The following is a 16795-nucleotide window of genomic DNA, read 5'->3' as shown; positions in this document are numbered from 1 at the left end:
GGCGATGGCGAACCAATGGCACGCGTGCCATCGATGGCACTCGCCACAATATTTAGGGCACGCCACCAATCACAAAATTTACTATAATATAAAATAAAATAGTATAATGTGTTTAGATTTTGGGCTATCGTATTTGCCCTCATCAATTAGTGCCACTGTAAAGTGGTCCTGTCACTTGTACGATACTACACCTCATTAGGTACGTTATTTTGATGGCACGTCTATGACTACATCAAAAAATATTTAGAAAGGTGGCACGTTGATACATAAAGGTTCGCTATCCCTGGCCTATGTATTCAACTATATTCCAAAGAACAATCCAGCTGATTGGCAGTGTTGCTAGTTTTAGAGATATCAAATACGTACTTGAAATAATTTATTTATCATTAAGTATCATTAAACGTAAAATGTTAGCCACTTTCAGTCAGCAAATTAATAACCAACTGAAAAGCAATCAAACACCTAATTAAATAGTAATCAACATGCATACAAAGAAATGGTTTGAGCTTAAATAATAATTAAACAATAAACACCACGCAGTCAAACAGCAGGTGATCTAGGCAGTGCTAAGTTACGAAGTGTTGAAGGTTTGATGGCTATCTCAGCCCCTGTGAGATATTGCTTATTAGTCTATCTTAGAATCTAAACTCTAGAATATTTCACCATAGTCATGGTCGTTTAGGTTTCATAAGAATGTTTATTATTGTATTGTCTGTCTGTTAACTTTAAGTACTTAGTAATTGTAATTTGGCAAAATGATTTTATGTGGATTAATTAATTGATTAGCTCAATGTAAACCACCAGCTGAACTTAAAGTTCTTTAAAGTGAAAATCAATACAAATAACTCGTTGGAGAGCATACAGAAATTAACTCGTACAAATGGTTTAAGCATCATACATTTTATGGCCAATACCAACAATTTATTACAAGCAATGTACCCAAGGACAGCACAATTTACTTTTCATACATTTTTATTCCACCAATAAAATGTTCAAACAAGTAAATAACGTGCGAAATTTTATTACTCATAATTCCAGAAACGTACTATTGCAAATAGCGACTTGTAGAGATACAGAGTAAGTAACTTCATTTTCTATGAATAAGAATGTGTCTAAATCTAAAAATCAATAAGTTGCGATGGTTAAACATTCATTGAGCAGACAGAAAATCACAAATGTAATTGACTGCAATATACATATAGAGAATGATTTGCATAATAAAAAATATGTTGATTAAAAACTTTTTTGAATATTTTCAAAAGGTGCTGAGGTATGTCAATTAGGAGTTATCCCTAAGCATTAAGGTATTTTATTTATAGTGGTTTGAAAGAAGTTAAGTATTTCTTACATCTACTATATAAAAATAAGTCGGGTTTTCCTCCCTGACGCTATAACTCCAGAACGCACGAACCGATTTCCACGGTTTTGCATTCGTTGGAAAGGTCTCGGGCTCCGTGAGGTTTATAGCAAAGAAAATTCGGGAAAAGGGGGTAAAACGGGATCCACGCGTACGAAGTCGCGGGCGGCCGCTAGTTACCAATTGTAAATTATGTAAATCTCCGATTTTCTGACACTTCTCTTCATGGAGTCCATACAAAACGCGCCTATTGCTTCTAACTCTACTATCCTTGTTATTACAACTTAAAACTACCAGCTAACATTCTACTTATCTGGCTATGAAATATGGCGGTTCTCCAAATCCGTTTTGCAGTTATTGTGAATTCTCAAGTGTGCCTAAATACCATTTCTGTTTGCTGTTGACTAATATTATGATTAATCGTGGGCTTTGAACAAACTAGCTGTTTATGGGAAGACATTCTGTCATTTAAACTAATATTAATATATTATTGTGGTATGTTTGTGGTTTTAACATTATCAAGCAAGCCACAGAACCAATGTCTTTATTGCTACTGAATTTTGGTAGAAAAAGATTAATCTAAAAAGGACATGACCTCTAGTCGCAAAAACAATTGAAGGGGAATAAGTATGGGATATTTTTGAGGCATTTTCAATTCTCTGAAAGTTTAAATACCTCTATGTAATCGTAGGTAAAGTAATAAAGTCACAGCAAAGTTACAGCGGTGGGAAAAAGAGGTATCAGCACTGATTGATGAAAGTCCTGTGGGATCTCATCTAATACCGACACAGCTTTTGGCTGGACGTCTCTAATTTGCGACCAGTCAGTCTAGATGGTAAACCTATGTAGATAGATAGATAGATACAATTAGCATAGTATAATAATGAGTATTTACATACTATTAGATAGGCCCGATGTTCAGTTATCGCCAAGGGCTATATTTCCGAAAAAGGCGTTATCAGTGGATAATCTAGCATATTGAAGATCTCCCGGCATCTTTCCCGTATGAGTCACAGCACCAGCATGCAACGAACCGTCAATTAAATGTTGCACCGTTAGAAAATAAATTATGCAGCGTGTCTATCGGTACCGTCAGCAAATTATTTTTTGTGATAAGAAAAACGGACCTATTATAATATTAGAAAGGAGATTATCAGCGATAAATAGCTTAGCAACCATCTCTAAATTTAATTTTATCAGGTTTCCGTTCTACAAAACCTATTACACGATCTCTCCAGGTTCTGATTATTTGTCTGTTGTTTTTATCCAAACTTTGAAAAAATACAGGGTGTTAGGTAAATGGGTTTATGAGCCGACACTAGCCCATGTTAACATGGTCATATAAATGGTATGGTGAAGTCAGAAAATTGATATCTTCATTTTAATTATTTAAATTTTCATACAAATCAGAATTTATAATATTTATTTTGTATGAAAATTAAAAAAAAAAAAAAATGATGATATCAAATTCTGACTTCACCATACCATTTATATGACCATGTTAACATGGGCTAGTGTCGGCTCATAAACCCATTTACCTAACAACCTGTATATTTCGCCTTGTGTACCTACCATAAAATAGACATGACTTTCATAAGAATGTAACTAAATTATCAAACAAATGTTAGTGGAAGTAAGGTCTGTATTGCTGACTCTACCAGCATTCTTGCTACGGCCTTGGTCTTCTTAGCGTTTAAATTTATCGACTTTCATATGCCTCTTTGAACTTATTTATGTTTGATTAGCAGCTTCGTGGTTTATGTAAATAAACTCCGTATATAAAATGTAAATAATTTAGTATTGTTTACTGCGCAGTGGTACACGGAACTGTTCCCACGACCGTAACTCCTGGTCGATCCCGATTGGAATATTGTTATTTTGTTGTATGCTTCGACCACATTCTGTATGGTTTTTACTGGTAGTAGAAATGCTTGAGTCGACGATGAGTTAGAACTCATCTTTATTAGTACTAGTCAATCTAACTAAATAGCTCCGTCACAGACTCGCAAGCTTTGTCATTTCCAACTGAGTACCTACTTATGGATTTCTCTGCAACTTTTCCTTGGTAGGTAATAGATTAGGCTTCACTGGTTAGATTTTATTATTATTATTATTTATTAAATTTGATTATCATTTATTTTCATTGTGACAACTGATTATGACGATCATGGGACTGACCCAAATCTGCCAAGTGGCAACCCTATCTCAGGCATGCGCGCACGCACCTGGCCGATCCTAATTACTGATCTAACGGCGTTTAGGGCAGCCTTTAATTACAGACCGAGCACAATGCTAGCTGTTATGGGTACAGTCGTACTTTGAAACTTTAGACTTTTATTGATTTGAGACCTTGTCATTGAGAAGCGGAGCGGGAGCGTATCGTGTTAATGAGAAATAAGTAAATAAAACGTAGTAAGGCAAAACTAGCGTGGAACGTCATATTCTATACGTATAATAAGCCCTTGTCAATTGAATCTATAACTTAACTAAATTATAACAGTAGCAGCAGTAGTAGCAGTGTATAAAAGAAAGACAGAAGATTGGAGATAGGACTTAGATCCCCAAACCTGTCCAGCGGGTCTGAAATAAGATATGTTATTGAAGCTAACTGTAGAGACCTGGCTTATGAAATAACTCTGCAATTGACGGTTGCAATGCCGGAATCAGAAAATGTATGGTGTATAAATTCCTCGCAACAAAGTTGAATCAGAGACACAAAGCTAGCAGATAATGTTCTTGGTGTTATCTAGGTGGAATTTGACCAATTCGGTGTTTTGAAACAAGTTGAGTTTGAACAATCTAGTAATTGTTGCACAAACGCTGATAAACGTAAGTAGTTAATAATTTAATAATGCTCCTGAGTGTACAGTCTGTATAAAATAAAAAATGCATTCAAACAAATAAAAGACGTCTGAGATTTATTATTTTACACTTAAGGTAAGCTTAAACAAATTATGCTTATTTAATTTATGTAGGTGGAGGCTGAATTACTTAATTATTTTCTATTGAAACTAAACTAAATGATGGAATAAAAATAAATAATCCAAAAGATACAGGTGAGATACAGGCCAAGAGCTTCCTCGTTGTAGATAAAAAAAAAAAAAGATTTGATCGCAAAATTGTGATTTAATCGAATAGTAAAAGAAGGCTCTTTTTAGTCAAAAGAAGCCTTTAAAATTAGACCCGTATTCAACCACAGATCCATGATTCAAGAGCCGACCGGTTATTGACATAATGCGACTCGCTAAGTATTTAAGTAAGATTTACTCCAAACGCATTAAAATAAGGCTCGATGGCGTATCTTACTCGGACTTTAATGAGATCTAACGCGTGCTCTGATTGTGTGGGATTTATGGTGGGCGAGGGGCATTAGAGCACCTGTCGGCTTGCCATAGTGATGGGGAGTGATTCCATTGAAGGTAATCGAGTAACGAGAGTAGAGTAAAAATACTCTGAATTTGGTATGAATTCATGTACACAAATATTCGGACCTCATTAAGAGCCTGTAACGCTGATAATGCAATTTTAATACGGGAACTTTTCGATTTAGTGCACTGTCTTAAATTTTGCCAATGTTTTGTTTGCTCAGGAAAGCTTATATTTCAACATAAATTACAACGCAACTAATTTATAAACTAGTTTTTGTTATTTCCATAAAAAAGAACTATTATATTTTCATATTTATTTGACACAGATATCATCGAATAAATGTGCGTCATTATTGTAATTCTGGCCTAGTTAACCCTAAACCTAAATACTTGCAATTTTTAAGGGCAATTGCCAATTACAGATACTGAATCACCCAATAACACTTAAGTTGCGACATTAAAAGTCAATTATTCAGACTTCTATTAAATTTGAAAATTATTAATAACTTGAAAAAATTATAAATAACTTGAAAAAATCGAACTGCCTAAGGCGGGTAATAATTGTATTATTATTAAAATTATTAACCGAATGGTTTTGATTGGATATCAATACTTAAGTCCGTTGACATTTCCCATCACTAGCGGCGAGATAATCCTGCCGTCTGCGCAGGCGACGCGCGGAACGACTTGATGCATTAACCACCATCGGTAAGAGGATTAAATAGCTTTGATTTAGATTAGAACGAGCGTACGGTACAGTTAGCGATAACAATGTCTGGGACGTGCGAACTAAACGATGATGAGCGAGCGGTTTTGTTTTGGGGCTTCGACCCGCATTGGTGAAGCAATCCTTTTATCTGACAGATAAGCCATCACTATAGATGACACACGCTGAACTGTCCCACCAAACTCAATGACAGCGGGGCGCTACCATCGTTCAACTATATGGTTTCCAACATGGCAAAAATCGGAACCAGCGATCTGGTATCGACGGTGGCGCCCCACTGTTAATGTCATGGATAGGACAGTTCAGTATTTTGGAACTATAAAAAATAAATGACAATCTGCATGTTTCAAATTATGCCAGTTTAATATACTTAAAAAAAGTTTTCTTTATCATAAAATATGTGCTGAATTCCATGAAAACTTTTCACGAATGAAAGAAAATGAAAAACGTGTGTTTTTAATTTATTTAGGTGAAAGCAAAAACCAGACATTTCAAGCCTATTTAAAAAATATATTTAGTGTTTCAATAAATTATTTTGTGGATGGGTTTATCAATTCAAACTTTAGTGGGTCATGTCAAGATGTAACAGACAAAATAATTTAAGTTGCCTTTTGGAGTTTGAGAACAAATCCTCAATTAACATTATCTAGACATCAGTTGAAGTTAAATATCCCGTTTGGCTCTTCTTATTTATTAAGACAATAAATCGTAGCCAATGTGTGCAGCTTTACAGATTTATAATACCTATGCGACCGAAAACGGCAAAACTTAATATTCAGAATGCGTTGTTTAAATAATTAAACAACCACAAAATTACGCGTTTAAGTTCAAAATGATGTAATGCGCACGTAGGTGTCTAATAAATTCATAATTAGGATTTATCTGTGTGCTAAAATTTGAAATGCAAATAGCTACAGAGTACAGGGCTCCATATATGTGGTGTGGGACTGTATGGTTGTACCAAAGGCCGTATCTGATGCATGCTCGGCTGAGTTACGGCCTGACGTCACCCGGCTGGCGTATCGGAGGAGTCAGGCGTCGTAACTCAAAAATAGGTGTAGCTTATAAATTGAGCCCGCTTAAAAGGAAGGAAAATAATGGGATGTTTTAATGGGAACGCGATCACATAAATAGATTCAAGTTCATCAAAGAACGTATCCATTACAATACGATGTTTTTTATATTTTTTATAATTTAAATAGAAACTTCTTTAAGTATTTTTAGCAGCAGTATTCTAGCTTTAGCAAATCCCAAATAAGACTTAGGATACTTAATGAATATTGAATATTGCCATTTACGGAACCACTGGAGGCACGGCGGCGACATGGTCCCTAATGTCTTGGAAGCCTCCTGGAGGGCTTTCTCGATGCGCCATCGAATGTCGCTGTTCATCCCGACTTCTCGATTAGTAATCGTTAAGAACAGAAGCATCGGAATGGTAGAGACTTGTACTAATCTAACAAACATGTATCCGAGACTGGTGCTGCGTTCAAAATGGCGTGTACTTGAAGATACAATGTTGGACAGACTTGGCACATCAAACTGAATCTTGTGGAATTGAATTGTGGTTAGAATTGCGAATTTGCAAGAATATTCTTCCTATGGTCTGATCTGATATATCAGATACAGTCGACTATTACGTGCTCGTATACTGTAATAATTGTTGCGTTAAAAATACGTTAAAAATTCGTGTTTAACTGATGATGACATTTATCTGCCGTATTAGAATTTTCTTTATGGTTAGTTTCATCAGTTTCTATTATAGTCTATTGCCTGTTACGCAAACGAATAATCCAAACATACAATTTGTGGTTTTACATACTGGTTCCATTATCTGTTTCTTTTGTGACATAATGCGGTTTCGTTTCGTAACTGTTTTCACTTTTATCACACCTCGTGGGTGGATTTGGCGTATTTTCAACTTAATAGTCGGATTAAGGGTCTCAATTACAATTCGACGGCGGCCGTAAATCCGAAGGACTCAAGCAGTAAATTTTAATGACTCCGATCCGATGTTGTATGGTAAAATAAAAGGACAACAAACGTTAATGGATGCAGGATTTGAGGAACACATAAATTTCAATGCTTTTCGATTAAGAGGTCTCTATGGGAACCGGAGGCGTGCGGCTGATAATTGACTGTTTCAAAAATTAAGATGCCTAATTAATCAATTTATAGTTGTCTGATTTATATGCTATTGCTGTTATCACAAAAACAAGTTGAGCAATGTTTACAGGTTGAGGATAAAAAAATGAAGATTTTTTCTGCAAACATTTTCTAACACTAGTACCGACATATCTATCATGAAATCGTGGCAGCTAAACAAATGAACATACAACTCCGTGTTCAGATTCCCACATTAGCATCGTGGTAGTATGAACACTAGGGCTGGGTCGCACCATCTGACTTTAACTTTGACAAACGTCAAAAATCTGTCAAAATCCATACAAAAACACCGGTTATCGTTATAGTTACTGTCAAAGTCAGCCTTAGATGTGTGAGTTCCACTGTCACGGTTAAGGTGTGTTATAGGCGTAAATGTAACAAATATTTCGAGTGAAGCTCGCTACCACCTTCGGCCTGACCATCAGCCAGGTGAATGAGATGCAGACCAAGAACTTCCTCGTTGTGAACAAAAAAAATCCTTGAGATATATGAGTTCCACTGTCACGGTGAAGGTGTGCTATAGGCGTGAGTGTAACAAATATTTCGAGTAAAGCTCGCTTCCACCTTCAGCCTGACCATCAGGTGAGATGCAGGCCAAGAGCTTCCTCGTTGTGAATAAGAAAAGTCCTTAAGATGTATGAGTTTCACTGTCACGGTTAAGGCTCGTATAGGCGTAGAGATGTGTAGGGCAAGAGCATCCTCGAGGATATAAAAAGTAGTTTCCATCAGGTGAGATGCAGGCTGCTTCGTTGTGGATAAAAGAAAGTACCTTTGGTGTCGATAGGTGTCGGGGCAGCCAGGCTGGGGATCTCGGGCTGCGGAGGCTGCACCCTCGGGCCGGGCCAGGTGGTGGTGCCGCCGGCGCAGTACCGGGGCCGCGCCGCCGGGCAACCGTCCGCCACGTCGCGGAGGGTGGACGCGTCTGCTGAGTACTCTGAGGAGGTTAAGAGGACGTCAGGGACCGGGAACTTGTCTAGGCATGTGAAATCCTCAGGTTCTTAAAGGGAAGATTTAGGGACTTGTCTGCTATGGAACTATTCCCACCTCTCGTTCCCACCGCTGCAACTCCTGTGTAGATCGGATCTACAGACTTGTCTACCTACTCTGGACACAAAAACTTTGGTTCTTAAGGAGAAAGTACTAAGGCAGTAGTAGTAGATTAGTCGCCTGGCTACACAGAGCAATTTTTAAGGCAAGTATGTGTATGAGGAGATACACAGGACAGAGGGTTAATTGATGGTAGCGATTATCAACACCGCTCACTAACACCCATACTATAACAGCTGCCAACCTGTTGTACTGATGAAGTGGATTGCATTTTCGTGCCTCGCTAGCGTTACTAGATATTTGACTTACAAATTAAGATAAATAAATAGGTATACTTTAACAACATAAATAGTTGCATAAAAAAATAGGAGCACAAATATACAAATCTTATCCAGAGAGTCATTATTATCTAGCAATTTATTTTCTCTAACGAAAAGCCTTTGGCATTGGTAATTTTTAACAATAGCCACATTCAATCAACGATAAAAACAAACCAATAAATCCCGACCTTTCATTGTTATTCAACGTGTAAAAACGTGCATCTTTTGTCAGATCATAAACAGTTCGTTTGGAGTGCCAATTGAATGTTTATAGAGCAGCGATTTTTGAAATATCTGACAGGTTCACGGTTAGAAGACCCCGGGCTAGTTAGAAATATGGGCTTTTTTATCTCTCGTCGTGCAATGCGAGTGCACCGAGGGCCGCAGCCTTTGGCTCGTTATTTATTGCCTATTTTGAGGTCAAGCCGCGGTCTAATGAACGAATGAGTAATGCGTGCTGATACGGCCCTCGACTCTGTTTGTTATAAACGTTACTGTTAGATTAACACATTCAGTGAATGATAAATGGACGTTGCGATATTATTGATATCATGACGGTAGGACGGCGTACCACCACGAAGGTATTATACAAACTAGTTTTCAGATCAACATCGAGCTTTTACAGTAGATAATCTTGGTAAGTCAGGACTAGGACAGGATTGTGTGTATTTAAAAAGAAACTACCAAGTCTACACAAAGCCTCCCGAGTTGATAAAGGGTGATACTCACTTCTGGTGGTCGATGATTGAAGCAGGCTCGCTGTTTGTCCGCCGGGGAAGGTTGCGTTTCTCTTGTGTCGACCCTGCAACAAAAGAACAAATCATGTTAAAACTTGAAAATCTATAAAGCTTTATTACCAAACTAGCTTTCCGCCCGCGGCTTCGCCCGCGTGGAATTTTGTCTGTCACAGAAAAACTTTATCGCGCGCGTCCCTGTTTCAAAAACCGGGATAAAAACTATCCTATGTTCTTTCCCGGGACTCAAACTATCTCTATGCCAAATTTCATCAAAATCGGTTGCGAGGTTTAAGCGGGAAAGCGTAACAGACAGACAGACAGACAGAGTTACTTTCGCATTTATAATAATTAGTTGGGATAACACCAGTTCAAGAGCTTTTGCTATACACTCGAATCTCTCCGTTTCTCTTGTTCGTGTGAGGATTCAATGCGTGTGGAAGAAATAGTAGCATAGGCACCCCTAAATTATCATTGCCAGAATCATCCCCGTACCATGATCGCGAAAAGACATCAAAGCTATCGTTTTTACTCTCAAATCTACATAGAAAAACCACTACAAACAAATATCGCAGAGACGTTAGTAACCCCTAGATAAGGAGATGCAATCTTGACTAGATCAATTAAGGTTTTCCTCAACCAAATACATCTTCATCGACAGCCGCTTTTCCTACGTTCTAACTGGCCACATACCTGTGGGAAAACGCGGGTAGAAATTGTCGGACATCGGTTAATTGTTCGAAAGCTTGGCGTCGATATGGCCGATAGACCCGATGGACTAATTGCCGTTCGCGGGAAATTACCGTTCACAATTGGATCTCGCTTTGAAGGTAGTTTGCAAGTTTCTACAACGTTGGAAGTTGTTGTTGCATCTAGTATCAACCCTGTTGTCAGATTACAGAACTACAGTGATCAACTACTGTAAAGATTTCACTAACTGACAAAGGTGACTGAGTTTCTTCCGAGAGTTCTCAGCACCAGCCCATATGTTGTCCCGAAGTGATGGTAGGGCCTATATTTGGGACGTGTGTGCCCTGGAAAGGGCACTGAATAAACTATTTGATTTGATTTGAATACCTATACAGTGAAGACCTATATCAATAGTAGTATTAGCAGTTCGTTAATGCCAATTTAAGACGCTTCAGCAGCCGATCGTAAAATTAGCAATTTGTCAGTTTATTAACCTGTGAATGAATATGTGCATTTATAATTAAGGGATCGATACACATAAGCCGAGAACTTAAAAGTAATTGCTGCGAACGTAAAACAACAATAAAAGTGCGCCGGCGCCTCGTCCCGTTACCGTAGAGATGGGCTGATTGCGCGCTGACAGCGGGGGTCGCTGAACTGATATATTGCTTGATTTTATAGATACAAGCGTTTTGTAAATAATACCATCTGGTTTTGCATCTGCTTTTAAATTTAAAGCACAGAGAACACATCAAGCTACATTAATTTGTTACAAAACAGCTCTTTTTATACCTAAATTAAGATGCCACAGTGTTCAGATTGATGTTTGTTTAATTTACTAATTCACTATAAACTCAATGCCAATAATATCTATGAAAAAAAAAAAAAGTCTATCTTGTCTGTGGTAGTAAATAAATATGGAGTATTTTTGCCGGTCAACATTGTTTTTATTAAATCCAATTAAATCTCGAACATTTTGGTCCAAACGAGCTGGATTTATATACAACCAAATACATTAATAGTGCAAAGTAACAAGTACAGTAAAATCAGTGTAAATTTTGTGCGAATTCTACAACAACAACAGTGAGTTATACCGACCGCCATGGAATTTGATAAATTGGTAAAGTCACAGGTAAGCGTTTACGACAACATATCGAAGCTACTCCTAAACTACAAGAAAACGGGAAAAGAACGGCTAACTAAAGGGTTTGTTGAGGCACGGATGGAGATGGCAGACAAATATTGGGACAAATTCGAGCAACAACATAACACGTTGTTGTCGGCGGAACCTGAGTACCAACAAAAGTCGGAATATTTCACTAAAGACATCTATGAGCAGTGTTTTGATAATTATCTCGATCTAAAAACGCGTATGAGGGAAAAACTAAACTCATTTGAATGTACACAACCATCTAGCGTCGCAGCAAATAATTCCACAACAGAACAATCACTTTGTCCAAACATGAAACTTCCACCAATACAGTTGAGTACATTTTCTGGTGACTATAGAGATTGGCTGTCCTTTCGAGATGTGTTCAAATCATTGGTTCACGACAATACCTCTCTTAGCAATGTCAACAAGTGTCAATATTTGAAATCAAGTCTGAGAGGAGAGGCGGAGAACTTAGTTAAACAGATAGCAGTTTCAGAAGTCAACTATGAGATCATGTGGGAAATACTCAACAATCGTTATAACAACAAGAGAAGTATAGTAAACACTTATATTGGCAAATTGTTTAACCTAAAACGCATTCAAACTGAATCTGCAAAAAACATTCGTGAAATTTTGGATGTAACAACTGAGTGTTTAGCTGTTTTAAAGAGCATAGGATTACCTACTGAGAGTTGGGATGACATTGTTGTATACACTATCATACAGAAACTTGATATTGAGTCGCACAGAATGTTTGAACAAAGATTAGAATCAAATGATAAATTACCTACCTGGAATGACTTGTCACAATTTCTAGAATTCAGATTTCGCACACTTGAAGCTGTAAAGTCAAAAGATCATGCACATCCAAGAGTTGTACCTCCCACAAAGAGTTTTGCCACTGAAATAAAGTCACAATATAAAATGGTTTGTGGATATTGTAAAGAAGAAAACCATTACATTTACAATTGTAAAGAATTTTGTAAATTAGATCTTAGCCAAAGAAAACAGTTTGTTCAAACAAACCAAATGTGTTTTAACTGTCTTAGAAAAGGCCATGATGTCAAAACTTGTTTACAGTCCACTAGTTGTAGAAAATGTGGCCGAAGACATCACTCACTTCTTCACGGGTTTGTTACAAACACTGGCAATCCACAAGAACCTGAATCAGTGTCAACACACAACGCACAACTCAAGTCAAGTCATATTAACAACGGCATTAATACCAAAAATACAGTCATATTAACAACTGCATTAATACAAACACAATCACAAAGAGATGGCAGTTATCACACCCTAAGAGCACTTATTGATCAGGGGTCACAAGCGAGTTTAATCACAGAGTCAGCACGCCAATTTTTGGGCTTAAAGAGAACACCAATAGAAGGTACAGTGACAGGAGTTGGGTCAGCCACTTCCATCACAAAGGCAACAGTTGATTTCAACATACTTTCTAGAGGCAACAAGCGACTACCAGTAAGAGCTTATGTTTTAAAAACACTCACCTCATACATACCCCAGTACCCACATTCAGTTGATTGGCCTCAACTTAAAGAGTTAGATTTAGCAGACCCAACATTCCAGAGACCTGGAAAGATAGACATCATACTAGGAGCTGATGTGTTCGCAGAGATAATAAGAGAAGGAGTCAAGACTCTAAAGAACAACAACAACACACTCGTCGCTCAAGAAACATCATTGGGTTGGTTAATATCGGGATGTCACATGAACACAGCCAACAACTTATCGAGTAGAGTATACACACATCATGTCAAATTAGAAGTTGACACAATGCTACAACGTTTCTGGGAGTTAGAAGAGACGCCTGAAAAGAGAATTATGACAAAAGCTGAAATTCAATGTGAATCACATTATGACAAAACACACGTGAGATTAGAAGATGGATCATATCAAGTTCGCATGCCTTTCAAAACCAACCCTCCAGACATAGGAGAGTCACTCACGATTGCTGAGAAAAGATTTCATTTATTGGAAAATAAATTCAAGAGAAACCAAGATTTACACGAGAGATACACTGAGTTTATGAATGATTACATACAACAAAATCACATGGAGCCTGTTTCTACTGAGAATACTGAAAACAAAACATGCTACATACCTCATCAAGCTGTGATTAATGACCAACATCTAACTACAAAACTTAGAGTTGTTTTTGACAGTTCTGCAAAAACCACCAACGGCAAATCCTTGAATGACAATCTGTTGATAGGACCACCCTTACAGAATGAAATAAGAGATGTGACTTTAAGATGGAGAAGACACCGAGTTGTACTAATTGGTGATATTCGACAAATGTATAGAAGAATTCATCTGGATGAAAGAGACAGAGACTACTTGAGAATATTGTGGAGAGCAAGTCCTGAACAAGAATTACAACAATTTCGTCTTACAACTGTGACATACGGTACTTCATGTGCACCGTACCTAGCTATTAAAACGTTGAGACAACTGGCTGAAGATGAGAGAGGAAATTTTGAAGATCATATTATTGACACTGTACGGATGGACTTCTATATCGATGATCTTCTCACTGGAGCATACACCGTTGAAATGGTTAAGGATCTGAAACACAAACTTATAGAATTATTACAAAAAGGTGGATTTACATTACACAAATGGGCGTCAAACAGCACAGCAATAGAGGACACAGAGCAGACAAACCGTAAAATATTGGGAATTAACTGGAATGGCAACACAGATAAATTTGAACTGAAAATAGAGCTTCCTCCAGCAACCACAGAGATCACTAAGAGAACAGTATTAGGTGATATTGCAAAGATATACGATCCTGCTGGATGGCTTGCACCTGTAGTCATTGTGGCTAAGGGAATTCTTCAAAAACTATGGATACATAAATTACAATGGGATGATTACTTACCTCCTTTACTACATCAAGAATGGTTGACTTTCCGCAATCAGCTGATCAACATGCCTACAATTGAACTAGACAGATGGATTGGGTTTAGTGACAGCAACGTGAAGGTAGAGTTGCACGGATTCTCGGATGCATCTACCATAGCCTATGCAGCAGTAGTGTACTGCCGGGTGATCACATCGACTGGCATCACGGTGACAATGATTGAAGCAAAAACACGCGTAGCACCAGTCAAACAGGTGTCCCTGCCGAGATTGGAGTTGTGCGGAGCGGTGTTGTTGGCGAAGCTGCTCCATAGAATTCGACTTGCTTTAAGCATTCCACTTCAAAACACTTATGCGTGGACAGACGCCAAAATTGTCTTGGCCTGGCTGCAAAAGTCACCAAGTTGTTGGACTACCTTCGTTGCCAATAGAGCCACCGAAATTATAAACCTGATTGACAAGGACAGATGGTTTCATGTGCCCTCAATAGACAACCCTGCCGATGTAGCTTCCCGTGGTATCGCGCCTGTTGACTTACCTGAACATCATCTCTGGTGGCATGGGCCATCCTGGCTGCGTGCTGATAGTGTGCTGCCTTTGGAGTCGGCGAGCTGCGTGGAACCTACAAATCTAGAAGAAAAAGTGTCAGTGAAAGTCAATATAGTGAGCCAAATCAGTGATAAGTGTGATACAAGTGGTAATGTACAAGACACTCATATTTTTGACAAATATTCTAGTTTAACTAAACTTGTCAGAGTCATTGCTATTGTTTTCAGATTTTATAATTGTCTTAAACACAAAGTAAACACCAAATTAATGTCAGATTTCCCAAAGTACTTAACAACATTAGAGTTAAAAAATTCATTGTTAACATTAATAAAAATATCACAAGCACAAAATTTAAATAAAGAGATTGATATTATAAAAAATAAAAAACAAAATGAATGTAAAATTTTTAAAGGGTTAAGAAAGTTGTGTCCATTTTTGGATGAACAAGACTTGTTAAGAGTTAAAGGTAGAATCAGTAATGCAGATTTTAATTTTGATAAAAAGCATCCTATTATTTTAACAAAGAATTGTAAACTTTCATATTTAATTGTCCGGGATGCACACCACAAAACATTACACGGGGGCCCACAGTTGATGTTAAATTTCATTAATTCTAAATATCATATCATTGGTGCTAAATATCTTGTAAAGCTAATAATTAGAGAATGCATTTCATGTTGTAGACATTCTGGTAGAACACATTCACAATTAATGGGAGATTTGCCCAAACATAGAGTTACACCTCAGAGGCCTTTCAGTATAAGTGGTGTGGATCTGGCTGGACCTATTACACTTAAGTTATTTAGTGGCCGTGGGTCAAATAGAACACAAAAAGCATATATTGTTTTGTTTATTTGCACAGCTGTTAAAGCTATACACCTAGAATTGGTCACCAGTCTGAGCACCGAGGCATTTTTGGCGGCTTTCAGGCGTTTTTCAGCCCGTAGAGGTCATTGTCAAAAACTAATTAGTGATTGTGGTACAAATTTTATTGGTGCTAGTAAATGTCTTAAAGAGTTGCATACAAATTTCTTAAAAAACTTGCCACCTGAAATTGCTGAAAGTTTAGCTCAGAATGGTACTGATTGGCAATTTAATCCTGCTGGTGCACCCCATATGGGTGGACTATGGGAGGCTAATATTAAATCTGTTAAAAAGCACTTGTCTAGAGTTTTAAGTGATACTAAATTAACTTATGAGGAATACTATACCTTGTTGTGCCAGGTGGAGTGTTGTTTGAACTCTCGTCCATTAACTGCTTTAAATAATGAATATGACATGGCACTCACCCCTGGCCATTTTTTGATTGGGGAAACACCTATATCAACACCGGACGACGATTTATCGGATGTTAAAGTACCTTATTTGCAGCGTTGGAAATACTTGCAACAAAAATTGCAATATTTCTGGAAACGGTGGAGCCAAGAGTATATAGTAACTTTACAAAATAGATACAAATGGACTAGTGTTCAGGAGAATTTAACAGTTGATGACATTGTGCTGATAAAAGATGACAGGTTGCCACCTGCAAAGTGGTTGATTGGCAGGGTCTTGGAGACTCACCCGGGTTCAGATGGTTTGACACGAGTAGTTAGCATAAAATGTAAAAATTCAATAATTAAAAGGCCTATTCATAAAGTTTGTTTATTGCCTGTAAGGTCTCCAGAACCCTAGAAATTTGTTAGATTTATTCATTACACAATGCATATTGTTATTTTGTTTATTGATTTAAAGGTCTGTCGCCCTTTGGGGGGCTGAATGTTTAATTTACTAATTCACTATAAACTCAATGCCAATAATATCT

The 16795-nt window shown here is 37.6% G+C and overlaps 1 protein-coding gene across 4 annotated transcripts in view; it reads right to left on the bottom strand.

The window, feature by feature from the left end:
• The window catches only part of LOC135072061 (protein outspread), a 363405-nt gene that overhangs the window by 21077 nt on the left and 325533 nt on the right, over nt 1–16795 (bottom strand). For all 4 annotated transcript variants that reach the window (XM_063965999.1, XM_063966001.1, XM_063966002.1 and 1 more), the window contains exons 5-6: nt 9715–9787; nt 8388–8552 (exon numbers count right to left, since the gene is read on the bottom strand). In XM_063965999.1, coding sequence (XP_063822069.1) covers nt 8388–8552; nt 9715–9787 — 238 coding nt within the window. The remainder of the gene's footprint in view (nt 1–8387; nt 8553–9714; nt 9788–16795) is intronic.

The sequence above is a fragment of the Ostrinia nubilalis genome, chromosome 5 (assembly GCF_963855985.1).
Source record: "Ostrinia nubilalis chromosome 5, ilOstNubi1.1, whole genome shotgun sequence".
NCBI lineage: Eukaryota > Metazoa > Arthropoda > Insecta > Lepidoptera > Crambidae > Ostrinia > Ostrinia nubilalis.
This window is presented reverse-complemented; position numbering and strand designations above follow the sequence as displayed.